Consider the following 27,248-nt stretch of genomic DNA (forward strand, 5'->3'; position numbering starts at 1 on the left):
GATTAGTAAGTTCATCAACTCAATGGACAAAAGAATGGATGCATTATTATTATTATTATTTTTTAACAAAGCTACAATAGGAGAAAGGTTTGAGTAGAGCTGGAGCAGGGAAGACGTGTGGTTCTCTAGACTTGTTCCGGAACTCAACCTGCTGAGGGAGGTAAATCCATGAAATAGACTTATTATTTTTTTTTTCCCTCAGATCTGAGAGCTGAACATAGGCCCCTAGAAATACATTTTCCGACGGTGATAGGCTGTACACAACATGTCGGAAGCAGAGTGTTAATACTTAGCATAAGAAATGTGTGGGAAATATCAGAAAGGGAGACAGAACATAAAGACTCCTAACTCTGGGAAACGAACTAGGGGTGGTGGAAGGGGAGGAGGGCTGGGGGTAGGGGTGAATGGGTGATGAGCACTGTGGGCGGCACTTGACGGGATGAGCACTGGGTGTTATTCTGTATGTTGGTAAATTGAACACCAATAAAAATTAAATTTGTTTAAAAAATTTTAAAAAATGGCCATGCTGTTTCTCATAATAAATTAGGACTTGGTGGACATTTGGTATTCACTTGAGATCCACATGGGTGGCGAACGTATTAACCATAAAAGGTCAGTAATAAAATTTAGATACTGTTTTTACAAGAGGTTTGTTTGTTTAGTAAAGGACATAGCTTTTGCAATCTGTTGGGCAATACGAGGATTTTAAATGTTGAAGTTTAAGAAATTTCTTTTATTGACTCTTAGCCTACATAAAATGGATATCGATGTAGTAGAACACTGACCTGTAAAATGTTTACAATATTGTCTGCGTGACAGACAAGCATGTTGTGGTAAACATACGTCTTAGAAGTTATGCATAACATAGTCTGTCAATTATCGTGCATTAGAAGAAACAGAAAATGATGCCACTTCCTACCCTATTCAAGTAGAATTCATTTGGAAAGAACTTAGCAAATTGCCATTTTCAAATCACGTGAACTCTGTAGCATAGTTAGACCAATTCATGCTGTGCTACTAATGGAATGCAATGATGTGGTTTTTGACTCCTGTCACAAAGTAGGCAACTCACAGAGAAAAAAATTCTCATTTATATCACAATCTTTGAATCTTTGCTAGGAACTTTCCAATAGCAGGTGACTGATGGCAAAAAGAGGACAGGTAGCATGGCTATCTCTGAACAATTCATCAGTACTAGTCAAAGCCCAATCAAAGGCCAAATTAATACTTCCTCTGAGGGCTGTGGGTATGTGGGACTGTGAGCGCTAATGTTGTAGCTTATATTTAGGAAGATTATCCTAGGGCTATTAAAATTTTGTTATGGTATGGCTAATTTCAGGGAGTGAAGTGGTTGGTATGGTCACTTCATGACGAAAGGTTTTATACCAATGCTGATCATAAGACCGTATTTCATTTACTCTACTTGCATTTAGAGCAAGAGAAATATTACATACCTCATCTTTTGGAGGATCCAAGTAAGACGGTGAAGATTTTGGACAATTTCTTGTGGGGGAAGTTTGAGGTGAAACAACTGAATTTTGAGCTGAGATGTGTACATTTCCTAGAGAAAGAAGAGATAACTTTACATATGAGAAGATCATATTTCTGGAACAAGGGTGAATGCTAATGAATAGATTTAATCTAGTGCTCTCTCGGCTGAGCTGCCGCAATCACTGAATTACCACAATTAGGGGTATATTTGACTTAGAAGTATCTCCAAGAATAACCGTTTTATTTTATTTTTATTTTTTTTAAAGATTTATTTATTTATTTATGATAGTCACAGAGAGAGAGAGAGAGAGGCAGAGACACAGGCAGAGGGAGAAGCAGGCTCCATGCACCGGGAGCACCAGGAGCCCGACGTGGGATTCGATCCCGGGTCTCCAGGATCGCGCCCTGGGCCAAAGGCAGGCGCCAAACCGCTGCGCCACCCAGGGATCCCCAGAATAACCGTTTTAAATGTTCACTAACTACAAATTTCCAATGGTTCACTCTAGCCTTCAGAGACATGTCTGAAATCCGTGACCTCTGATCCTAATTTATTTACTATTAGGCCACTTAATCCCTATAATGAAACATGGACTACTCCCAGGATTAGTGGTTTTCATTTCACTCAGTCTGCAGTGGTAAACCACCCACTACTTGGACAGGGGAATAACCAAAGCTGTGTTTTGGGAAGATTGCTTTCACAGTAAAATTTATGGTGCATTAAAAAGAGGAGGAGTAGAATGGAGGAAGGTCACTCAAATAGTCAAGGATGAAAGAAACAAGGGTAGAAGCTGTGGGAATGAAAAAATAGGAAAGAGCAAAAGAAATTAAGGTAAATTAGACAGAAAGTGGCAACTTTGGGATTCAAATACAAAAAAGAAGAGTCAAAGATAATTCATATTTTGTGCCTGGGTGAAAACACAAAGAGGACCAGGAAGATGATGAGTTTGATATTCTTTTGAATTTGAGGTGATCATTGGCCACTGGATGGGGGTGTCTAATATCTTCTGTATGTATACGTAGGATATGCACGGAAGTATTTTTAGTGACTTTCAGGAGTCTCACAAGGCACAGAAAAATTTAGCCAATGTGTAGTGCACTGAAGAGGAGATGGGAAATAAGATGTATTTCTATGGAGAATTGATGGCAGTGTGAGGACCTTTCTGGAGATGGTTCTCTGTCCTGGAACTTTCTGAATTCCAGTAAGTCAGTAATATGGTCTAGCAGTATAAACAGCCCCAGCATGGACCCTAATTTTTCCACAGATTACAAAATTCAAAAGTCATACTCAACAAGCAATCACTAAAATATATAACCCAATTATAATATCTGTGTTCATAAATTATTTTGGAAAGTAAAGCATTGTATAGAATTATGGTTTTTATAATCATGTAAAACAACTTGAAAAGCTACATGATAAGACTATGATTATGAATTTAATAAAATAACAAGTATGATTGTTTTCTACTTTCTTACCTCTATCATCAAAATTACTTGATTTTCTAGTTATTTTCTCTTTCTATATGGTACATTAAAGAGAAAAACATTCATTAGTAACTACTTCTAAGGGAAATTTTGCCTCTATCAATCAACCAAATTTATAAAAATCCCCCCCATTTATCCCCTTATCTTTTACATGCAAATTGTCTCCTTCTAGAAGATCTTATATAGGGATCTCAAACTTAACTAGTTTAAAATTGAGTTCATTATATAACAATGTACAAGTTGTTCCTTTCCTAGTATTCCATATTTTGTTTAAAGGTATAGTAATCCATTCAATAGTTGGTTCTAAAAAGTTAGAGTCATTCAGTCTGTTTCAGGGAAATAAAATATAACCCATTCCAATCCAGCCTACAGTTTAGCAAACATTTTTCCAAAATCATTTCATTGTGATGACATTTTTCTGCGTCTGTCTGTCTCATCAGGCAATGGATCCTCAAGTGGAGTGATTATGTTTTATTCATCTTTTTATCTTATATGTCACAATTTCCTTATTTCCCCTTCTTTCTGGTTTAGCACAGGGCTTGGCCAACAGTAGATGTTCAACAAATTGTAGCTCTTATTATTGCAATTGCTAAATGTTTGGATTAGTTTCTGCTATATCACAAAGTGACTCAATATTCTAAAGGAAAGATCTGGCCTCATGAATAGATCCTAATATCCTTAGTCTGTATCGTGCTAGTGAAGAAGATAGGTCATGGAAGTGAAAAATTAACTAGAAAATCACCATACAAAAGTTGGAGATAGAATTTTATACCTTTTGTCCAGTACCATTAACTTGTACATCTGACAGACCAGCTGGATTTGATGTTTTTTTGTTAACACTCTTTGAAGTACTTAGACATTGATAAATGACATTCGCTGTAGGTCCTAAAAGTGAGAGAGAAACACCATAGTGTTTTTTTTTTTTTAAACAACCTACTGAAGTGTAATTGAAATACAATAAACTAATTTAAATTGAATGTTTTCTTCAATTTTAAAATATATCTACAACTGTGGAACTATCACTGCAATCAAAATAACTTTTCTAATACCTTTATTTTTTTTCATCCACTGAGAAGTGTTTTATTATATGGATACATCACAATTTTTTATCTATTTACCTCTTGTTTGGGTTGTTTCCATTTTGGCCTCTCACAATAGATATTTATGAGCTTTCATGTACAAGTCATGTGTGGACATGTGTCTTCATTTCTGTTGGGTAAATATCTAGTAGTGGAATGACTGGATCATATTGTATGTGTAACTTTTGTTTTCCAAAATGGCTATACCTTTTGCACACCATTTGGCAATGCATTAGAGTTTCAATTCTTACGCATCATTGTCAACATATAGTAAGCAAATAAATAAAATAGTAAAGATCAAAGAAAAATAAAAAAGAGACAAAATAATGAAACTAACAGCTGACTTTTTGAAAAGTTCAAAATAAGTGATATCCAGATTGACCAGGAAAAAAGAGAGGATACAAGTTTTCAGCATCAAGAAAATTAGAGATAATAGCACAACAAACGTCTATAGATAGTACTAAAAATAATAATGAATATTATAAAAAATGTATGGCAGTAAGTTTAAAAATTTACATACAAAGGACAAATTTCTTGAGAAACACAAATTAATCTCATTCCTGAATAAATAGATGATATAAAGAACTACATATCTATTAAAGAAATTGAATGTGTTCTTTAAAAAAATGTCCAGAAAGAAAACTCCAGGCTCAGATGATTTAATTTCTCTGTTATATACCAAATATGTAAGGAAGAAACCACACAAATTCCACACAGACTCTCCCAGAAAATTGAAGAGGAATGAACTCTTATCCCAAGTTATACTTTGACATCAAGATCACTCTGATAGTACGATCATTAAAAGACATTACAAGAAAAGAAAACCTCAGTCAACATCCCCCCATGAACAAAAATGCAAAAATTATAAATAAAATAAATTGAATTTAACAATATATGATAAAGATAGTGCATAATGAATGAGTAAGGTTAATCCTGAGAATGCAGGACTGGTTTAACATTTAACATTAAAAATAAGTCAAAATGATTAACAACATTAAAAGACAAAAAAAAAATGAGATGATCATCCCAAAGATGCAGAGAACACTGTATTCATATAAGAACAAATAGATAAATAAAACAGGAGACTGCCCACCAGTAGGTCTATCTACTTATCATCTATAAATGTTCACTTTATCTTTACAAAAATGCCAGTGAAACTGAATGATGTTGAAGCAATTGAACGTATACAAGATAAGCTTGAATAATCTTGTCTTCCAGACAGCAAGGAAGCTATCAAAAATCATCAGAGTTATGTTACAAAGGGCTCAAGAGTCATCATCCTAAAGGGAGATCCCACTGGCTAAAGCTATCACAATTTCAGCATTAATACAATAACAGAATTATATTGAGGCACACTGAATTTATTTAAATCTGTAAATTCATACTGACATAAAACAAAGCTAATTGCTCATTGTTGGAGGATGCTACTGAAACAATTTACTACTCTGAAAACTGATAAATGATGGTAAAATATTAAGCATCAATTTGCTTTTCTCAACTATCCTGTACTACACCTAACCAAAGAGTAGTTAAAATGAAGTTTATTTTATACAAGTATTCCAGTTAATGTATGAAGAACGAATGACAGAATTAAAATATCCCAGTTTTGCAATCCCTAATTAATTCCTGGATCTAGGCCTTGAACATAAATGGCTGCTAACATTACAAAGAGAAAAAGGAGATGTTCTACGCCTCCTGATGGAAGGACTCACCACCATCTAGGAATCAGTATTGTCGGAGAAATTGAACCTGCAAAATGGCAGCATAAGAAGACCCCAATTTCATCTCCTCCCTGGACACAGGAAATCTCCAGCTACATCTAGAACAACTCTTTCTGAAGAAGACCTGAAAGCTAGCGAAAGCTAGCCCAACAGTTCCTCCACAACAAAAGATAAAAGGCCACACATGGGTTGGGAGGAGAGGCAGAGGCATGCTCCACCCGACACCCCCCATCCCCTACTCCAGTGCAGCAACCCACAGGTGAGAGAGATTTCACAAATATGGAGCACATCCCTGAGTCTGAGCTCCCTACTAACCCTTGGGACCTGCACTAGATAGAGGAGCATCAGGAAAATTAGAGGTAACAGCACAAGAGAAGTCTATAGATAGTACTAAAAATAATGAACATTATAAAAAAATGTATGGTGATTGGCTTTAAAAATTAACATGGCATATGTCCAGGAGATTCAAAGAACATTAGGAACTTGAGACTCTGTTCTTAAAGGGCTTGTGCACAGACTGCTTACCTTGGGACCCAGCACAAAAGCAGCAGGCTGAAGAGCACTTAGACCATACAGGAAGGAGTTCCCCCCGGCTATTCTTACGGCACCTGCTGGAAGGGCAGAGGTCTGTTCCAATTCTCTCCAGGGAATGAGGTGCTGGTTACTGCCATTTTACACTCTCCGACATTGCTAAGTGCTGGTAATGCCAGATACCATTTTTGTAGTCTCTTTACCCTGCTAGTGCCACTCCGGTGGCCCTGCCCCACTAAAGCCAGTGGTTTGGCTTGCCTGCCCCCATGCCACCCTGTGGCCCTGCCAAAGCTAGCAGTATGCACCGTTCACAGGAGACACCCTTTGAATGCCTGTCTCCAGAGGCCAAGGGGTCCTGCATTTTGGGGCCCCTGGGACTGAAACAGTCAGAGAGACAGTTCTTGGTGGGATGCTGCACAGATAACAGATGAAACACACCCCCAATCTTCTTGTGACCATGCCCGTAAGACTGGGAGAGCTGTTTTGCCTCAAACATAGAAGCAGAGAATCAAGCAAAATGAGGAAATGAGGAAATGTGTTCCAAACGAAAGAACAAGAAAAGCCTCCAAAAACAAAACCTTTAATGAAACAGACATAAGTAATTTATCTGATAAAGAGGCCAAAGTAATAGTCATAAAGATGCTCATGGATCTTGACAGAAAGATGGATGAACACAGAAGGATCAACAAAGAGAGGGAAAATATAAGAAAGTACCAAACATAAGCCATAGAGCTGAAGAATACAATAACTGAACTGAAGAAGACACTTGAGGGGTTCACAGCAGACTGGATGAACCAGAAGAAAGGGCTAGGGATGATCTAGAATACAGGGCAGCACCACTCACCCAGAGCAGCAAAAAAAAAAAAAAAAAAAAAAAAAGGATTTTTAAAAGATAGATTAAAAAAACTTATGGGTTGCTTAAGGGAGATGCTGGGAACCCTGATTAGGCAAAAAAGAGAAACAAAAGGCATCAAAATTGGAAAAGATGTAAAATTGTCACTATTTGTGAATAACATGATTTTATGTGTAGAAAAGGGTGAAACAAGTGAAACAAGTCAGAGAAAGACAAACACTATATGATTTCACTTCATGTGTGGAATCTAAAAAATAAAACAAGCCCAAACCAAACTCACGGATGCAGAGAACAGATTAATCGTTGCCAGGGAGGGGAGGGTTGGGGGTGAGTGATTAAATATTTTGTTATGCTAAAGAATTGTTTGTGCCATGTGATAATGGTATTGTTGTTACTCATTTAAAATATCCTTTAGTTACTATTTACATCTTGATGGGATGAGCTTTGGAACAACAAGGCAGCAGAGAAAGGTTGAGGGCATTGACAAAATTATTCACAATTGGATGTCCAACTTGAATGATAGGCATGTTAAAAACCAGGAACTGTTGGTTTTTATTTATGTTCAAAATGTTCCATAAGAAAAGCTAAAAAAATAATTAACAACACTGGAAATATGTGCTCCAAATAAGACAAAAAATTAACATCAGCCATATTGAATTAAGAATTTCCATCATCAAAAGATAAAAAGAAAGAACAGAAAAAAATCACAAGTTAGAAGTTATTTATTATACTATATTTATGTATATAATAGACAAATGTCTAATATAGCTTTAAATATCTTCCAAATCCATAGGAAAAAAGAAAACCCAGTAGGAAAAATGGACAAGAGATTTGAAAAGATAACTTCTTAGTAGAGGAAACATGACCCAGAACTCGTGTATCTAGACATACAACCCCTGGAGAATCTCTTGTCTATGAGTATGAGGAGATTTTATAAATATATATGAGTATTCATATATATATAATATATATATGAGCATACATATATGAATGTTCAGTGCAATATTGTTCAAATAACAGATACTTGCATCAATAGGAAAACAGATGTATGTGTAAATTGTGGTATATTCACACAATGGGATAGGATCAGTAGTGAAATGAAATAAAATGTCAGGCAGCCCAGAGATAAAACTTCTGAAATATAATGCCGAGTGTAAAAAGCAAGTCACCTAAGACTGGGAAGAACAGCATATAAGTCACATTAAAATAGTTTAATGGTATCTGCGTTTATATATGTGTGTAGTTTAAGGATATACATTCACATTGTAAGTATATTGAAAAAATGATGGTTATAGCAATCACCAGATTTAAATAGTGTTTCTTTCTGTGGGAGAAGGAAGCCTGCTTAAAAGAAATTTGGCAGAAGCTATGAACTTACAGCTTAAGGAAAGTCAGGGAAAATGGAGGGAGAAAAAAAATCCATATCAAAATGTATCAGAATCAAGTTGCTAACAACTATTTTGCACCCCCCAACATCTTAACAACCAGAGAAAAATGTCACCTTACTTATAGAGCATCAACAACTCGATTACGGCTGATATCTCATCAGCACCAGGAAATACAATAAAATAAAGTAACAGTTTTCAAGTTCTGGAAAAAAAATGTCAACTTACACAATTCTATATCAAATGAAAACATTATCATTCAAGGAGAAAGGTAAAATAAAGATACTCTTAGATAAAAATGGAAATTAAGATGATTCAGTGCCAGAGAATCTATTCTAAAAAGATGCTAAAAGGAAGGTCTATAGATTGAAAAAAATGATATGGGAGAGAAACCTGGGATATCAGAAATTAAAGGGCATTTGAAATGGTAACTATCTGAGTTCTATAATAAGCTAGTCTTCTACTTATTTAAAATAAAACTTATTACATTGTTGGAGTGGATGTTTGATGAATAGATGTAATACATAGAACAACTATAACAAAGGGAAGGGGGATAAGGGGTCATATATAGTGCTAAGGTTTCCATATTCCACTTAAAGGGTTAAATATTTATTCATAGTTCATTGTGAAAAGCTAAGTACACTGTTATCTGGAACAGCCACTGGGAAAAAGAAATCTGTACAAAGGAAGCATAGTCATGGACAGGATTACTTGGGTGGCTCAGTCAGTTGAGCATCCTACTCTTGATTTCAGCTCAGATTATGATCTCAGTGTCATGAGATCAAGCTCCACATTCAACTTATTAGGGAGTCAGCTTGGGGTTTCTCTCTGTCCCACTCCCTCTGCCCCTCCTCTATCTTGAGTACCCTCTCTCTCTAAAATAAATGAGTAAATCTTTAAAAAAAAGTCATAGACAATTGAAAAACAAATTTTAAGAATGTCATGTATAATAGTACCAAAAAATGAAGTACTTATATATAACACAACACATACAAGATCTCTATGCTGAAAACTATATAAACACTTGGGACAGAAATCAAGTATAACCCAAACAAACAGAAATAGAGATACTATGTTCATGAATCGGAGGACCAAGATCTGTAAAGATTTCTTTTTTCCTCAAAATGATCTATAGATTGTTTTAATGTACTTCATTAAAAAAAATCCCAGCATAATTTTTGCAGACAAGCTGATCACAAAATTTATATGCAAAAGTCAAATGAATTAAAAATCCTTAAATTTTGAGGGAAAAAATAAAGGTAGTAGAATTATATTACCTGATTTTAAGAGAGTGAAAAGCTGCAATAATTAAGATGGGGCAATGCTGGCAAAGAGATAGACACATTAATTGATGACTGGAACAGAAAATGAAATGGTAAGTCAGACAGAAAGAGAATATTTTCAAACTGCGATCTGGAAAATACTTGTATTCAGAATATATAAGTAACTCCTTAAACTTGACAGTAAGAAAACTACCCGATAAAGGATGAGCAAAAAACCCCTCAATGTATAACTGAACTGAGCAGGATTTACAAAAGGCAAACAGCATAGGAAAAGATATTAACATCATTAGCCATTAAGGAAATGGAAACGGAAATCAGGATGAGTCACCATTACATCTACTAGAGCGACTAAAATTAAAAAATTGCTGATAATACTAATGGTTGCAAGACTGCATAGCAAATGGATCTCTCCTACGTTACTGATAGGAATGCAAAACAGTGTAGGCATTCGGGAAAGCAGTTGGGTAGCTCTTCATAAATTTAAGCATACGTTCACCATCTGACTCCACGATCCCTTGTTTACACAAAAATCTGACTTGTAAATACTTCTGATTTTTTTCTATTTATAATCACCACACCTGGAAACAACTGAAATGTCCTTCAACTGATGAATGTACACAAAAATTCTGGTGCATATATACTATCGAATACTACTCAGCAATAGTAGTAAATGATCAGTACATGCAATAACTTGAATAAATTCTGAACGCCGAGTGAAAGAAGACATTATCACAACGTCAAATACTATAGGATTCTATTTATAAGACATGCTCTAAAGGAAAAAGCACTATAGTGATGAAGAATGATCAGTGGTTACCTAGGGTTAGTAATGGGAGGGAGCAAGGTATGACAGCAAAAGGAAAGTTTTGGAATGGTGTGATTGTATGAATCCTGTGTGACTGTGGTAGAGATCACACAAATCCACATGTGATTGGATGCAATTATACAAAAAAAAAAATTCCATTTTGCCTGAGGTGATTTAAAATCAAGGTAAACATGTCAGGACTTTTTTGGAGGAAATAAGAAAATACAGACACAAGATCAGAAGCAAGGAATAGAGTTCAGGGCCCACAACTCTGATTGGGGAGCTACCAACCACAAAACACAGGGCAAATTGGCCATAGAACTATATAAAAGCTGTGATACTCTACAGAGTTCATACTCAGGGTTCATTGATGGAAAGTAAGTTTATATTGTCTATACTTAGTAGAGGTGGGGCTGGTGTTGTACTAATTTTGTACATGGTAATAATAACTTTGGTGCCAAAAAAAAAAAGTCTTTAAACTTTAAAAATAGGACCCATGAAGCTTAGAGTTGAATTAAGTCTACCTCATGGTCCTAAGAGTGGAAGACAGCCTCCACTAAGGCACCCTTGTGGCTCCCCAGGTTTCTAATTTTTGATTAAGACTAATCAAATCACATTATCAGGGAGGAAAGATTTTGTGCTTTTTTTTTTTTTTATTTGAACTGATGAAGCCAAAGGAATTTTAACTCTTCACGCTTTACTTTTTCCCTGGAAATTTGATAATTCAGATTGTTCAATTTTGAATAATCTCACACTTTTGATAGTGTATTATTTGGAGGAGTTTTATGCTGTCATTTGGGTTCCTGGTTTAGTCCAGTGAGCTGTAAGAGACAACATCAAGTAATATAGTATGAGTAGAGTTCACAGTGGCTTTGGAGTTCATTTCTGACCTATTTCAGAGTTTTCTAAAATCATTTTGAACATTATTAAGACTATTTTGCAGTTTGTTAGGTGTGTGTGTGTGTGTGTGTGTGTGTGTGTATCCCACTTACTTAACAACAGTAGACTCTACATTTGATTTTTCTAAAACGAGGACATAATGTTAGGGTTAGAACACTAAATCAGTATAGAGATCAAATTCTGAAACCCATAGAGGTTGTGTCATTGTTGGTAGGGATCACTCTTCCTCAGTCACTTGACAACAGAAAACAGATTTAAGCATTTAAAGCATCTAAGCAAACAGTGCTATCCAAACTCAGTCTTTCCCCAAATTACTACTTAGTATTTCTTATCAAAATATTCAATTACCATTTACTCCTTTATTTGCTCTCTGGTCACCAACAGGGTAAACTAAGTTCATGTTGTCATAAATCTTCTTTTTCTTCTTTAGAGAATACGCTTAAAGAAATGTAATAAGATATTTATTTTTAATGATAGTGATGATGAATTCTCAAGATAGACTATTTTTTTTTCATCCTCAAGAAGAAGTGAGCCTTATGCTAATTTGTATGTGAGATGGGGTGTGGTATTAGAGGAGCCAGAGAGATATGATATGGGAAGACACTCTTGAAATATTATCACTTTGGGTTAAAAGATACACTTGGAAGGACGGAATTTTCTTCTGGTGGAGAGAAAAGCTACATGAAGACCCCTGTACCATGTCATTTCCCATCTGTGGAGATGCATACCAACCAAGGTAGCTACTGGCTGGAAACCCGTCAGCCCCCAGTGAGTGTTGCACTTCCTGGATGTGCCCCCCAGCCTGGCACAAGCAACTGTATGCATATTCCTCCTTTGTGATAGACACAGTTGTAGTTCCTGTTTCTGACTGTTTAAGGAAGGAAAAGTCTCCTCACATCAAGTGCACTCAATGGGTTTTCACTAGAGATGTAAGATGTGAGAGTGATCTGTCTCCCCACTGAAGCAAATTCACCTCGTATTCCCTTCCTCTCTTGTTTTCTGTCCCTCTGGAAACTGTCTACTTAGTGGAAGATGACAATGTTACTCAGAATGGTAATTCAATTTCATTTGCAAAGTAGATAGTCTTGTCACCTTAACATAAATTCATTAACATCTTCAAAAGAGGGGTTTTAAGGTAACCAATGTCTAAAATGTCTAGTTGAACCTCTCTTCCTAGTAAATGGGAAAGTTAACAGTTGAAGATGTAGGGATACATATTGTTGCTAAAGTGATTTCTTTTCTCTATTTTTTTTTTAAGATTTATATGTTTGACAGAGGGAGAGGGTGAGCGAATCTGGGGCAGACTCTACACTGAGCCCAGAGCCTGACTCGAGGTTCGATCACACAACTGGTAGATCATGACCTGAGCTGAAACCAAGAGTCAGCTGCTTAACTAACTGGGCCACCCAGGTGGTTTCTTTCCCAAAACATGAGACTGTTGTCATTATTTCAATGAGCTGAATAGATTGAATTAGTCCATTTAGCAAATACACACACACACACACACACACACATACACTCACATACATACAGTACTATTCTGTGAACACAAAAGTGGGAGTTAGACTATTACAGGTGATTAAGACAGTGGGAAGTATGTAATAAGTGTATTGAGAATGATACAAAGTACTATAAAGGGTTCAAAGGAGAAGAATCTTCCAATTAGGACTATTAAGAAAGACTTTGTGGAATGTCCTGGATAGCTGAGCTAAAGGAATTGTGGGATTGGGATAGATGGATGATGAACACATCGCTGCAGGCTGAGAAAACTTGATGAAGAGAGGCACAGAAGTCAGAGAAGTTACTTGTGTTTTAGGAATGGTCGGTAGTCTCATTTGATTGGACAATGAAATAAATTGAGTGCTTACGTTGGGCCAGAGCTTTTGAGATCTTTATGAGAATTTAGGAGTATTATTTTTGTTTTCAGATGATGAAACTGTAGCTCAGAGAGGTTATTTGGCCAAGCTATTTACATGGCTAGATGATGATAAAGCAGGGCTTGGACTTCAGCAGTTTGTCTCCAGAGCCTATGCACATCACTCCAAAATCATAGCTGCCTTCCTCAAGGAGGTGGTATGAAGTTAAGTTTAAAAGTTAGATTTGAGTTGGGCTAAAGGTGATGGTCAATGGTTGCCTCAAAAGTCTGAGCTTCATGTAAGAGGTATTGGGGATCTTTACATTTGGGGGCCTGAAGAAAGCCTCAGAACAGATTTAAAGTGTAATTAGTAGTAGCGTGAAAAATGGATTTGAAGTAGGTAGGCAAAACAGCCAATGGAGACTAGTTAGCAATCTACTGGAGTGATGCAAGGAGGCTCTCACCTGGAAACAGGATTGATAGGAGAGAGAGAGGATTGATGAGATGGAAGATGATCTTATTCTTTCCTGATACTACATAGTCATGATAATTAAAGCAAGTCTACATTTTTGCATTCTAACAACAAAATTATAATTAATAACTTCAATGAATTCAATCTAAAACTCATTATTTATTCTAATGTTATAAATAAAAGAAAGCTGGTAGAGATTGGGCATAGTAGAGTCGTGACTTGATGTCCCTCCTTTTTCATTTCCTCCTTTCTTTCCTTTCCTTACTTTCCCTTCTTCTCTACCTCCTCCCATCCTTATTCCCCAACTTCCTTCCTCCCTCTCCCCCTTTCTTCTGGCACTGTCCTTTCTGACTGGCAGCCCGGTACATTACTATGTTGGTATATGATAGCAATCATCATACACACAAGTTTTTAAAGTTTCAGTAACAAAACATACATTAATTTTAGCATAGGGAAGTTGGTTAGAACTGCAGTATATGCAACCTTGTCTACTGAACCACTTGGTAAGATTATTTTACTTTGTTTTAATTTTTACAACAACAGAACACAAAAGTTTTATCTGTTTATAGTTCAACTTGAACTATAATAAATGCCTAAAACTGTGCCTAGCACAAAGCAGATAGCAATTGTAAGCAAACAGAATTTTACAAAAGGATTTTTACATCAATATATAAATAAGCAAAAAATATATATATAAATAAGCGTTTTCTACATAGCTCCATTAGCTTTTAATATCTCACGTTCACAGTATCTTCCATCTTGTCCTCTATAATGAAACGTGTCGTTCCTCATCTCTTCTCCTTTAAAGCTACTTTTTTGCATTTTTTGTAAATGGTAAGCCATTTTTTTCTCTATAAGGGCCTGTTTCTAAAATATTAAAAAAATATATATGTTAACATCAGCTTAAAAATGAAAGACAAATATTTAAATATGAGCGTATATTGGAAATCAGTAGTCACTCCTGTCTTGTGACTTGTAAGGTCACATGGTACAGATTTAGGAGTGCAGTAAGGGGTCAGTTTCCATCTGTGATCAAACATGAGTGCTTAGATACAATGACCTCACTGCACACACTGGTCTAGTTACAAATGAGGTGGCATCTCTTAATCAGAGCTAGCTATCCTGGAGAGCTTAGGCAATTTAGAAATCACCTTCAATGGAAGGATTTCTGAAAGACTAAACCAGTATCAACCAGGCCTACAAGAGATACACGTTATATATGAAACGGGACTTCCTTTTGTGAATCTCCGGGGTAATGTTGACCCTAGATGTATCAGAAAGGAAAAAAAAAAAAACTGCACAGAGAAAGAACCATAGAGATCTGCAAAGGGTTCCCTAGAGGATTCAGCAACAGAATGGGTCAGTACAAGTGTGTGAGGAGACTAACCAAAGCCATAGAAAGGACAGTGCTAAAGGATGAGAGAGAACAGTGCTTGGCAACTATCTCTCATGCCTGTTTTCACCATCCACCCCGGAGGAGGTTCCTAAGTCATGGGGGATTGTGTAGAGTGTTAAAATGGGTCTTGCTTCAGTTGCAGGGAGTAATTAGTTTCAGATTAAACATGGTTCTGGCCTCATCTAACAAATCTTAAAAACCAAAACCTATAACAATCAAGCTGTTTCCAAAGAAATTACCTACATTCAAGAAAAAAGCTAAAGGATATAAGAATATGAAAACATTCAGCACCCAAAAAGTAAAATTCATAATATCTGGTATTCAATCAAAGAGTGCCAAGCATACAAAAAGCAGAGAAATAGAACTCATAAAACGAATGAATCAGTCAACCATAATGACACAAATATTAGAATTAAAGATAAGAATGTTAAAACATAGTTGTATTCCATATATTTATATGGTAAATAAAAGACACTGAAGATATAAAAAGGATCAGAATCAATGTTTTAAATGTATGAGTAATATGAGATATGCATTAATAATAGAATAGACATTGCAGAAGGAGAGATTAATTAATGCACATTCAGGAAAAGAAACCATCCAAAAGGAAACCAGAGAAAAAACTTACAAAATAAAAAGAAGGTGTGGAACAACATCAAGCATCCTAATATGCCTGTAGAGAGGAGAGAGGTGGCAATGGAGATGTTTGATAATAATGTTCATTATCACCTTTTCTATCCTATATTATAACACAGGTTATAGTCAGTGCAATCAAGCAAGAAAATGAAAAATGCATCCACATCCAAAGAGGGGAAATAAAACGACCTTTATTGGTAGATACCATAATCATTAATGTAGAATATCACTGGCATCTAGAAATAAATTACAAGTGATAATAAGCGATTTTGTCAATGCAAAATACAAGATGGATATAAAAATTTCCTTTTCTATAGACTAACATCAAATAACCAGAATTTGAAATTAAAAACACCAATTATAATAACATACAAATTATGAAATACCTAGGGATGAATCTATCAAAAGATGTGTAAGACCAGTTAACTGCAAAAATCAAGGATACCTAAATGGAGATATTTGGTTCATGAGTTGGAAGACTCAGTATAACCAGAGATCAGTTGTGCCCACATTGACCTATAGAATCAACGTAACTCTCAACAAAGTCTTGGCAGGATTTCTCTGTAGAAATTGAAATGCTTATTCTAAAATTTATATTGAAATGTAAAGGGCTTAAATTAACCAACACGACTTTAAAATAGAAAAACAGACTTAGAAAGTTAGCACTACTGATTTAAAAAACCATTAAAGGTACAATAATCAAGACAGTATAATTGACAAAGAGGTCAAAGAACAGAAAAGAGTCAAAAATCATTCTGTACAATGATTTTTTGACAAAGATGCAAAGGCAAGCTCTTTGAAAGATTCTGTTAACTCTAACTTAAGAACATACTTTGGAGTAAAAAATGTCAATGAAAAAAAATTAAGATATTAAGAAGTTATAGCAGAGGACTGAAAATCTGTTTTATTAAAACAAAATTCAAAAGAAAACAATTTAGAATGACTCCATTGGAAATATCTAAAATTCAAATAGCTCCTCCAATAACCTGGCTCCAGCAGCCAGTGGTGTTCCCAAGCCTACCATCAGGTCATGTCTAATGGGCCCTCCCAGAGCCAGAACTTCTCCCAATGCACTAGTTGTCACTAAAATTGGCCAGGACTCACTGAATACTAATTGCTATCAGGCAAAAAGAGGAGATCTGGGGCATTCTGTTGCTCTCTAAATAAATAAATAAATAAATAAATAAATAAATAAATAAATAAAAATAAAAAATAAAAAAGGCAACTTGGAGAGAATGCCACTGAATAAAAAGAGGTGAATATTGGTAAATAATAATTATGGTAAAGTGGAACAAGCTGAGCTAAGCATACCAGCCCTGACAATACTAACAGGTACATGTGACAAAAGTAGAATAAAAGCTTATCATACATATTTATATTTATAATATTAAATAATTTCTACATAGTAGTATATACCAATATAACCAAATTACATCTATGTTACACTACATATCTAGGTTTGTCAACAATAAGCTACCTAAATTATTTGGAATTGTTGACAAGCATTAAATGACATGGAAAGTTGTCAATGTTATTTTATGAAATGAAAAAGCAATCTATAAAATACCCTGAAAGACATAATAACATGAATTTATTTATTGTAATAGATTTTCTTTTTTTTTTAGTAACAGATTTTCACAGGAACATTGTAAAATGTGGGTGTGTATGATACATCAATGGGTGGGATTACAAATGAGTTTTCTTTCTCTTTATACCAATTTATACTCTCATAAAATATTATGTGTCATTTAAAATTAAAAAGTTACTCTAAAAAATTAGCTGGTGGGGAAATATTGAGAATTTGTGTTCCGAGAAATTCTGAGTGTAGGAAAAATCATTATCATTTTTCTTCTAGAGGAATTCCAAGTATTAGTTTACGGTGGGAGATAAAGCCAAAAGCAGTTGCATCAAACAGTGGAGCAGGACTTTTTAGATTATTGTCAGAATATAATCTAGGCAAAATATAGTGAACTCCACAACCTTCCGTTCTGTACCATGCATATCATTTGGGGTAACTGGTCCACTGTGATGTCACAGAGTGGACTCCCAAATATCAAAACTGGCAAATTCTTCCCGTCAAACAGCCCCGGTGAGAGGTGGGGGCTCAGCCTACCTACCTTCCTGTCACTCTCTTCTCTGCTTCTACGCCGTTGTTCCTCTATCCTGGCTTCTCTTTTAACGTCTTCTCCAATCCTTGTCAGGAGTAGCATCTCCTTTGTCTTCCATTCCTAGAAAGCACCGTGTTACTGTACTCAGTACACGTTCACAATAAACCTTTGTATTCTGTCCACAGCACCAGGCATATTAGCACAAGGCAGGGGCCCAGCAGAAATCAGGTCAAGCGTAATTAAAGCCATACATTGGGTTTGGGATGGCCTTATTCCTACCCACCCCTATTAGGAATGCACGCGTGGTTATTTTTAAATAAAGCTAACTTTTAAATTTTTTCTACTGCACAACGCGGATGTTAGGGAGTTAAATAGTGTCTAGCCTCTTTCACCATGATCTCCTTAAAAGGAGATATTGGCTTATGTATATGGTTTGTGGTGTCAGCCTCATTATTTTAGGTAACAACTTGCACACTATAGGGGTGAAAAGAAGAGTAATGCGGATAAATGATTCAGACCTGAGATGACTTCAAGAAGTATGATGCACAGCTAAATTTCTTACAAATGAAACAACTGATGCAATTTTCCTCTAAATATTTTCAATTTGTCATCTCACCTCTTCAATTTTTCTACGAAGGCTAAGTTTTCTTCTGGTGTATTCTCGCTGTTGTCTTTCTTCTCTGTCCATCCGGAGTAGGCGTTGCTCTTCTGCTGTGCGCTCAAGTTGTTCTAATTCCCTACTTATCATATCCAAATATCTAAGTAAAAGTGCAAATACAAGTTAAGGTGCGTCCCTTATGATGGCATCATCTGCCTTGATATTCCCAAACCACCTTCTTGCTAGCTTTTTATTTCTCAAACTACAGGAATTTTACAGTTTTCCTATGAGCTCATGGACCTTTAAGCCAGCCTGGCCCACCAACTCCTTATACGAATCTCTCTACTATATAAGGACCTGTTATGGCATAGCTAATGGTAAAACGTGGAGTAAATTGACAAGATTTTGCGCAGTAAGTTTACATGACTTTGGTTTGGAAAGAAAGCTCAAATAACTGCAACACTGGCTTTGATTCTGGGAAAACAAACAAACAAAGCAGATCTGAAATTCCTAAGAAAACGATGTATATGGGCTCCCTTGTAATTTACAAGGCCTCAAACAAATCTTCCATCTATTGTCGGGGTCTCCGGTATGTCAGTGTGTTTTGCGGAACTACCATGAAACAAAACTATGGAAATAAGAAGTCAGGTACTGCAGCCTGATCTCTCACTTTAATGGAGGAGGAGGAAAAAGACCTATAAAATCCCTTCACTTCCTAACAAATGGTCTTGATCACAGGATGGTAATGACTGAACGTTAGTAGGTAACATCTGAAGAACTTAGAAAGTTTAGAGACATCGCATATTTATATTGGCATTAGATAGTTTCCTTTTTTTGACTTTTCACTAACTTCCTCAGACTTCATACCATCAATCCTTCAAGATGATCAGAAGAAGCTACTGTGGGAGCTACTGTGCTTAAAGATACTTTCCCTCTATCTCCTCCAATGGGAAGGGCTTTGGATCTGATTTTGTTCTTCAGTTGCCAGCTTAGATTACCTTGTGGACTCCCAGTAACCCTGTCTTCTCTAGTGGAAATTTCTCTTTATAACCTTGCCGCTATAATTTCCCAATCCCTGTACCTCTTGGTCTCCTTTCTTCTTCATTGTAAGGACCACAGTGGTGTTAAGCAGTGTCTAGTTCTCAAAAGTAAAATTAAAACAAAATTAAATAAAATTAAATTAAATTAAAATTTAAAAAAATCCTACCTTCACTTCTTTCTAGTATCTTCCTACATATTTGGGTCCACAATATTTAAGTAAAATATGCATTAACTTCAGTCTTACCTGTGCCTTATTAATTGTTCCTGGTCCTTCATAGATTGGGTGCCTTCCTGTAACAACCAGTTTTGGAACTGTGCAACATCAGAACGTCCAGGTATTTGATTGTTTTCATGTAGTCTATATACTTGCTTTGCAAGCATTTCCTATATAAAAAAAAAAGTGTGTATCATATATACATAGATGTATGTAAATGGGGGTATGTATATATAAAACCTTTTTTTTTACATCCTCCAGAAATAAAACTGTCCTATTATATGCTTAGTAAAATTCCTGTACTTTGTGAATAGCTCATTCTGTTTAACTGCATTTAAAGCTATTATAGACAAGGACAACTGACCCAAAATAGAGTTGTCTTTCTCTGAAAATAAGTGATAAATATTTCATCTTATTTTTCTATCTTTTCTTTAAAAATCAAATGAAAATAAGGAAAGAGGGGAGGAGACACTCTAGGGACAAGGGTGAAACTGGGGAAAATATAGAACAATTAATAGTGTAAGGAAGTCATTATCATTTCTCTACAATTCTCTTTTGTTTTAAGATTTATTTATTTATTTTAGAGGGACAGAGAGTGGGAGCACATGAGTCAGGGGAAAGGATGAGGGAGAGAATTCTCAAGCAGACTCTTGGCTGAGTGTGGAGCCCGACATGGGGCACCATCCCATGACCCATGAGATCATGACCCTGAGCTGAAACCAAGAGTCAGTCACTCCACCGACTGAACCACCCGGGTGCCCGTCTACAACTCTCTTAACCTTTGAACATAAATTTGTAAATGTACACACACATTTCTCATTTTTATCCAACTCTCTTGACCCCAAAGCCTGAATTCACTCATCCCCATGTGCATGTGTTCACACACTCTCACACAAACTTTGAGTCAAAAATTGAAAGGAAGTCCCTATCCACACCCACTCTACACCAAATCATTCCACGTCACAACATTTTTATTGAACAAACACAGCCGCATGTGTAGGTACACATACACAGTGTGCATGTTCTTCTAGTCACTTACAGGACATAGTCACTAGTCATACTCCTTCTCTCTTGTTACTCAAGCCAAAGAATCTTGCTGCCACAATAGACTCTTCCTATTGCTCCTAGCTCAGGTAGGAATGACATATCTAAGTAGTAATTTATTTATTTATTTATTTATTTATTTATTTTTATTTTTTCTAAGTAGTAATTTAATTGCTAAATTATGAAAGCTCCCATTGGCATATTAATAGATGACTTGGCCCTTTTCCTTTCCTTGGTTTAACATAGCAACCTCAAAATATTATTTATTCCTCTTCTAAATTTTCATTTGGAAAAAGTACTTGATAAAAATTAAGAGTAAAAGTAAAAATATCATATGAAATATAATAATAAAATATTATATGAAAAATATTTTGCATACAAATAAAGCTTTATTTATTTGCATACAAATAAACCCTATGTATAGAAACCAAATTTAGGTATTTAACTTACTTGATCTCTTATATAGTTTCTTTCAAAGTCTAATTTTATACTGGTAAGATATTGCCTGTACTTATTCAATTCCCTCAAGGTACATACAATCTAAAAAACAAAATAACAAAAATATATGAATACAATTATTTAAAAATCATAGCAATTACTTTCCAAGGAAAGATAGTAATAGCATACCATTTGATAATATTTTGGTATTAAGAGCAATAGATTGCTAACAATTTTGTAAGCAGTATCTAAAAGCAATTTTTAGTCAACAGCAAGTTTCTATCCACATAACATCACCTCATTAATATGCACTATCCCATGATAAGGGATTTATTACACAAATAGAGTTATTAAAAGAAACTAGCAGTGTAATAATAATGTTTAACCCCAATAAGAATATAGTCCATCAAGATTCTACCAGGCTGATTTTTCTAGGTTCCTCTTTTGTCTCAATTTCTTAAAAAGCTTATGGGACATAGTTCTTGACAAGCATGCAGTGACATTAGAGACAGAGAAAGAGTACTTGCTACATTTGGGGAAATTACTTTTACATCCTCATATTCTTTGGTAATCGTCTTTTGATATTACAAAGAAAAAAAGGCGAGGGAAGAAGTAGTTTCAGGTAGAAAAGACAGTTGTCTGGTTTCCCTTGATCCAAATCCTGAGTAATTTGTGAAATTTCCCATTAAATATTTCTCACGACCAAGTTAAAGGTGATACAGACCCTCCCCCTCTACCCCCCAGTGAGGTACAGAAGCAAACTTTATCAATTCTCGGAGGTTTGCAATGATTAAAAAGAATTAATCTGCAACCCACTTTATTATTGCTGGTGATATAGCCACCTTTCTTTAATCTTCTCAGAATATCTTTGCGCTTATAGTATTCTCTTAAATGTGGATCATGGAGACTTTTATATTGGTTTTCCAAAAGTCGACAATAAGGATCATTCAGGTTGAAACCGTAAGAAGGTCGAAAAAGCTGCAAATACAAGATTTTAAAATATTAAAAGGTAAAAGTAATGAATTTCACTTTTAAATGTCAATCCATTGAAATGACTAGACTGTTCACTGAAAATAAAGCACACCAGAAGAATTTGAAGTGGGGAAAAACCAGCAGCAGAAAGATTTGGATTAGGCAACATGAATCTATTATCCCGACTTCTCCCCACTGACCTGACTTACTCTAAAAACCTACCCTCACTCAATTAATTCCTCCCCTGATCACTATCAGTCCCTAGTCCTGAGCCAGAGAAGAAAGAAGGAAAAGAAAAGGAATAAAATCTGTTTTAATGTATAAAGGGTGTAAAAGCTATGATTTTTCCTTTTCCTTCTCCCTCTTTCAAATCAAGGTACTCACTTCAACTAAAAGGATAAAGGGATGATATTAATTATGGTTATTATGTCTCAGTAATCTGAAAATGAAGAAAACAGACTCATGGAAACAATTTTAACCAAGAAAAGTAGAAGCAAAACTCAGATGTTAAAGATAATAAAAGTCATTTTGTGTTGGCGTCTTATCTAAGGCAAGAAACCCATAGGTCTCGGAGTGCTACAGTCAGGGAAAAAAACCAAGGTCTGTATTATAAAGTTCAATATATTGAAAAACCAATTATAAAAGATATTGATAAGGATGGAGGTTTCTACATACATGTAAAGACCAACTACAGTAATCATTAGCATATAAAAGAAGGAAAATATCAGCTAATAACCACGTTTCTCTGTTACTTGAGAGGAAACAGCTGAATTATCTCATCTCCTTTGTAAATGAAAACATTATTACCAGAGTGGGGTGGGTTTTGTGTGGGTGTGTGAGTTCCTAGTCCATTTTTCAATGGCAAGATGGTGACGATGGGTAGTTGGGGAACCTGTGAAAGGAAAAAGTGGAGGGTTAAAGTGGAGGAGCCTGGCTGGGTAGGACCCTATAAAGAACTCCCTCAAGATTCAGGAGGGAGGATGTTTCATATGTGGGCAAAGGGGCAGACGGGAGGAATCTGATAGGATGCCGGCTTTCCTTTTCCATTTAGAAGCTTCCTTGATAAGTCTCTATCAAGGAAGCTTCTAAATATGAATAATAGTGAAAGGGAATATAAGGGAAGGGAGAAGAAATGGGTGGGAAATATCAGAAAGGGAGACAGAACATAAAGACTCCTAACTCTGGGAAATGAACTGGGGGTGGTGGAAGGAGAGGAGGGCGGGGGGTGGGGGTGAGTGGGTGACGGGCACTGAGGGGGACACTTGACGGGATGAGCACTGGGTGTTATTCTGTATGTTGGTAAATTGAACACCAATAAAAATTAATTTATTAAAAAAAAAGTCTGACTTCTTGCTTAACACGAGGTTTCAATGTCTTCCAAGTGCGTACATCACACAGCAGAATTCCCTAATTACTAATGTTTCTCTGAGAGGGCAAAGAAAAGAATCTTTTAGGATGGTGTCTTGAATTTAGTTATAAAGCCCATACCTTTCCTGTAAGGAGAACAATCAACAATCATGACTCAAGAGTGGATTTTTTTTTTTTTTTTAAGATCTTGACATTTAGCTGTCAACATCTCTTAGCTGTTGAACTTTAGCTATGATGGCAATATGTTTCTCAAGACCAAACTTAGGCTGCTGACCTGTAGATGAGGAACACCTTTTAGACACATCCATTCATTACAGCCAGGGTATGCATTCTGTTGTCAATTAAAGGGATTGGTTTCTCTTAAAAAAAAAATACTAAAAGTGTAAATGCAAAGCATCACTTTATTGAGGAGATTGTACTGAAAGAAAAAGAAGGACTCACAAAGTCAGTCTTTAAGGCAATAGTCTGGTGCCTAACTATGATTAAATGAAGACAGTTTGGTGGGGAGTGAATGTAATCAAGAATAGAACATCTTTGAAAAGAGTAGTTGAAAAGTGAATTACTATTTGACAGAAATGGTAATTGGGCAACCAATATATTTGAATAAGCAGATGAAAGGCAGGGCTAAGTTTACATCCTAAAAAGGGGTTGTGAAAGGTTTTATGCACGCGTAGGAAAGCGAGCTGGTTTGGATGTGGCTCGAACAGTGTGAGGCGGCATCTTTTTCCTTAGCTTGCTTTAGTCTAGTAGAACAAAGGGAAATTACGTGTTTCCCAGAAACAAAACTCACTTTAAGACATCATGTTGGTTAGGCAAGTTTCCGATACCAAGGGGCCCTAGTCATTTCTGATGACATCATAGATAGAAGGAGGGCACAGAGGTCACTCGGAATTCTTTCATGTAAAATAGTCTGTTTGCAGTATGACCAAAGTAACCTCTCGAAAAAGAATGTCCTGAGCCTCCTTAAGCTTTAGTTTACTGAGTCAAAGGCTGGGGCGGTTTGAAGGTAGAGGTAGCGTTGAGGACTAAAAGCATGAAAGGGTTTGAGGGAAGCACACTACACCCCAGGATGACTTCCATTATACAATCATAATTATAAAATCATAAGTGTTGAGTAAAATCATACAAACCAAGGACAATGCAAATTTTAAGGAAAGATAAGCTAACTGGGGGCTGTAATAGTTCAGAAAGAATCTCAAAAGGCGGTTCAAATTCAGAGATTGGGCAGAGGAGGAAAGGATATGTCAGGTTTGGGAAGCAAGGCCAAAAAACACCCAGAAATATCAACGTGGTATGTGTGAGTAAGGCACAGGAGACCACAGGTGGGATTACAGAAAGGACTGGATGGGGAAGTTGGGGCAAATCATGGAGCCATTAGTTAAATAGTAAACATGTTCACTTATTCCGACTTCACTTTTTTCTCACTTAATGTACGAAATAGAATGCAGCTCTAAGCAAAATCGTAGAGAAGTGTTGTGCAATGCGAGTTTTGTCCAGGTTATGATGCCTTAAAATCGTGACACAATTAAATGGCCAGCTGGCACCAGTAACCTCCGGCCTTTCTGACAAAAAATCTCACTAACCAGGTATAAAGTTATTATAAAGGAAAGTTAATGTGGTCCCATGCATTATAAGACAGAACTAAGAATCTAAACTTTATATATAGCCCAGGGTTCCGGGCAAACTCTACTAAGATGAAGTTGCTCGATGTGCATCCTCAGCTCTGTCTTAGGTTGGGTGTGGGATCCTTATTGTTTCCTGTTGGACTCTGCACCTGCAGCGCCCCAATCTAACAGCCGGTAGGAAAGAGCAAAGAAAAGCAACGTAAGATCGTTAAAAACCACTTTACCTTTTCACTTATCTTCGTGGTATAGTATAAAGTGTTGCTCCCCGGGATCACAGGCAGCTTGACCCCGAGAGGCAGATCCAGGAGTTGACCCGCTCCGACCCCTCGTAGGTGGGTTTTGTGCACGCCCTGCGGATGCAATCGGGGAGTTGGGCCTTTCAAGCCCTTTGGGTATTAGGCCCGAGGCCCATCCGCTCGCCCTCCAGCCCGGGAGCTGGAGAGTCCTGCAGTCCGGCCCGGTCCCGCCCAGCTCGCAGCCGCAGCGCGCGCCCCCCGCCTCCCTGCAGCCAGTTGCCGAGCAGCCCCCGCCACCGCCACCCGCTGCCGCACGGGGCGCCCGGGACCTGCGGTTCAGGACCGGCCGTTGGGAGGTTAGGAACGCGCGGCAGGTGTGCGGCGCCCCTGCACCCCCCCCGCCCCCAGGCCTGGAGCTGCCCCCCACCAGGCCTGGAGCTGTCCGCATTGGGGGGGCCTGAGGCTGGAGGTTAGGAGGTGAGGAACGCCTGGCAGGTGTGCGGCGCCCCTGCACCCCCCCCCGCCCCCAGGCCTGGAGCTGTCCCCACGGGGGGGAGGGGCTGAGGCTGGAGGTTAGGAGGTGAGGAACGCCTGGCAGGTGTGCGGCGCCCCTGCACCCCCCCCCCGCCCCCAGGCCTGGAGCTGTCCCCACGGGGGGGGGGGCCTGAGGCTGGAGGTTAGGAGGTGAGGAACGCCTGGCAGGTGTGCGATGCCCCTGCAATATCCCCCCCCCCCGCCCCAGGCTTGGAGCTGCCCGCACGCGGCCGAGGCGGGAGGTTAGGAACGTGCAGCAGGTGTGCGGTGCCCTCTCGCCCCCCCACCCCGCCTGGACCTACCCGCACGCGGCCCCAGGCGGAGGTTAGGAACGCGGGCAGGTGTGCGCCCCCTCCCCCCCCTCAGCCGACCGCGGCGGGCACTCACGTCTCCGCATCGCTGGCTGTCCGCCGCCAGGCTGCTGCAGGCCGTCTTGGTGGCCGCGTCGCTGGCAGCCTTGGAGCAGGCGCTGAGGTACAGCTCCATGCCCCCCCCGGGCCCCTCTGCCTGCCTCCGCGCCCCCGTCTCCTTCCCTCACACCCCTTCCCCGTCGTCCTCCCTCCGTGGTGACTGGACCCGGACTGGCCAGTACCCTGCCCGCGAGGCTCGGTGGCCGCGGCGTTCTAGGCTCCGAACCCGGGGGCGGGGAAGGGCGGTGCCCTCGGGGCTTGGGCCGGGGGTGCCCCACACGGGGCCTGGTCCCAGAGGCCCGCATCAGTCCCGCAAACCAAAGTCCAAGCTTTGAAAGCTTTGTGGGAGGGTAGGGGGCTAAGGGCTCCTGGCCGCCAAGGAGCTGCAGTTTGGGGGGCTGGGGACAGCACCCACTGCTACTATAAACCAGGAGTGACCTTGTAGCCCACTGTAGGGTCCTAACCCGGGTCACACCCCACACCCAGGCTCCCACCACCCCTCCAGGCCCACAGGGCTGCACTGTGGCCTCCCTCCTGGCCTCCTCCCTCTAGCCTTCCTCTTTCCAGCCTAGCTCTCTTCCTTTCTCCTGCTCCCTCCTCTCCGCCTCCCTTGCTCTCTCCTACATCCCTCTGTTGCCTCCTCTCAGCCCTCCAAACAGGGTCTGTAAGATGCCTGACCCCTGGGGGCCTGTCCCTGGAGGGGCACTGGGGACCCCCCCCCCGTGACTCAAACCTGGCCCTTCCTTGGAGGAACCAACCAGACCATGAGGA

At 38.2% G+C, this 27,248-nt stretch overlaps 1 protein-coding gene across 1 annotated transcript in view; it reads right to left on the minus strand.

The window, feature by feature from the left end:
- The window catches only part of FSIP2 (fibrous sheath interacting protein 2), a 72,522-nt gene extending 45,969 nt beyond the window's left edge, over positions 1-26,553 (minus strand). Inside the window, exons 1-12 of the mRNA XM_055308324.1 lie at positions 26,455-26,553; positions 25,522-25,647; positions 22,149-22,310; positions 21,345-21,434; positions 19,881-20,020; positions 18,614-18,755; positions 18,007-18,117; positions 14,598-14,724; positions 11,879-11,968; positions 3,746-3,858; positions 2,965-3,007; positions 1,455-1,561 (exon numbers count right to left, since the gene is read on the minus strand). Coding sequence (XP_055164299.1) covers positions 1,455-1,561; positions 2,965-3,007; positions 3,746-3,858; positions 11,879-11,968; positions 14,598-14,724; positions 18,007-18,117; positions 18,614-18,755; positions 19,881-20,020; positions 21,345-21,434; positions 22,149-22,310; positions 25,522-25,647; positions 26,455-26,553 — 1,350 coding nt within the window. The remainder of the gene's footprint in view (positions 1-1,454; positions 1,562-2,964; positions 3,008-3,745; positions 3,859-11,878; positions 11,969-14,597; positions 14,725-18,006; positions 18,118-18,613; positions 18,756-19,880; positions 20,021-21,344; positions 21,435-22,148; positions 22,311-25,521; positions 25,648-26,454) is intronic.
- Between the last annotated feature and the right edge of the window lie 695 nt (positions 26,554-27,248).

The sequence above is a fragment of the Nyctereutes procyonoides genome, unplaced genomic scaffold, assembly GCF_905146905.1.
Source record: "Nyctereutes procyonoides isolate TBG_1078 unplaced genomic scaffold, NYPRO_anot_genome, whole genome shotgun sequence".
Taxonomy (NCBI): Eukaryota; Metazoa; Chordata; class Mammalia; order Carnivora; family Canidae; genus Nyctereutes; species Nyctereutes procyonoides.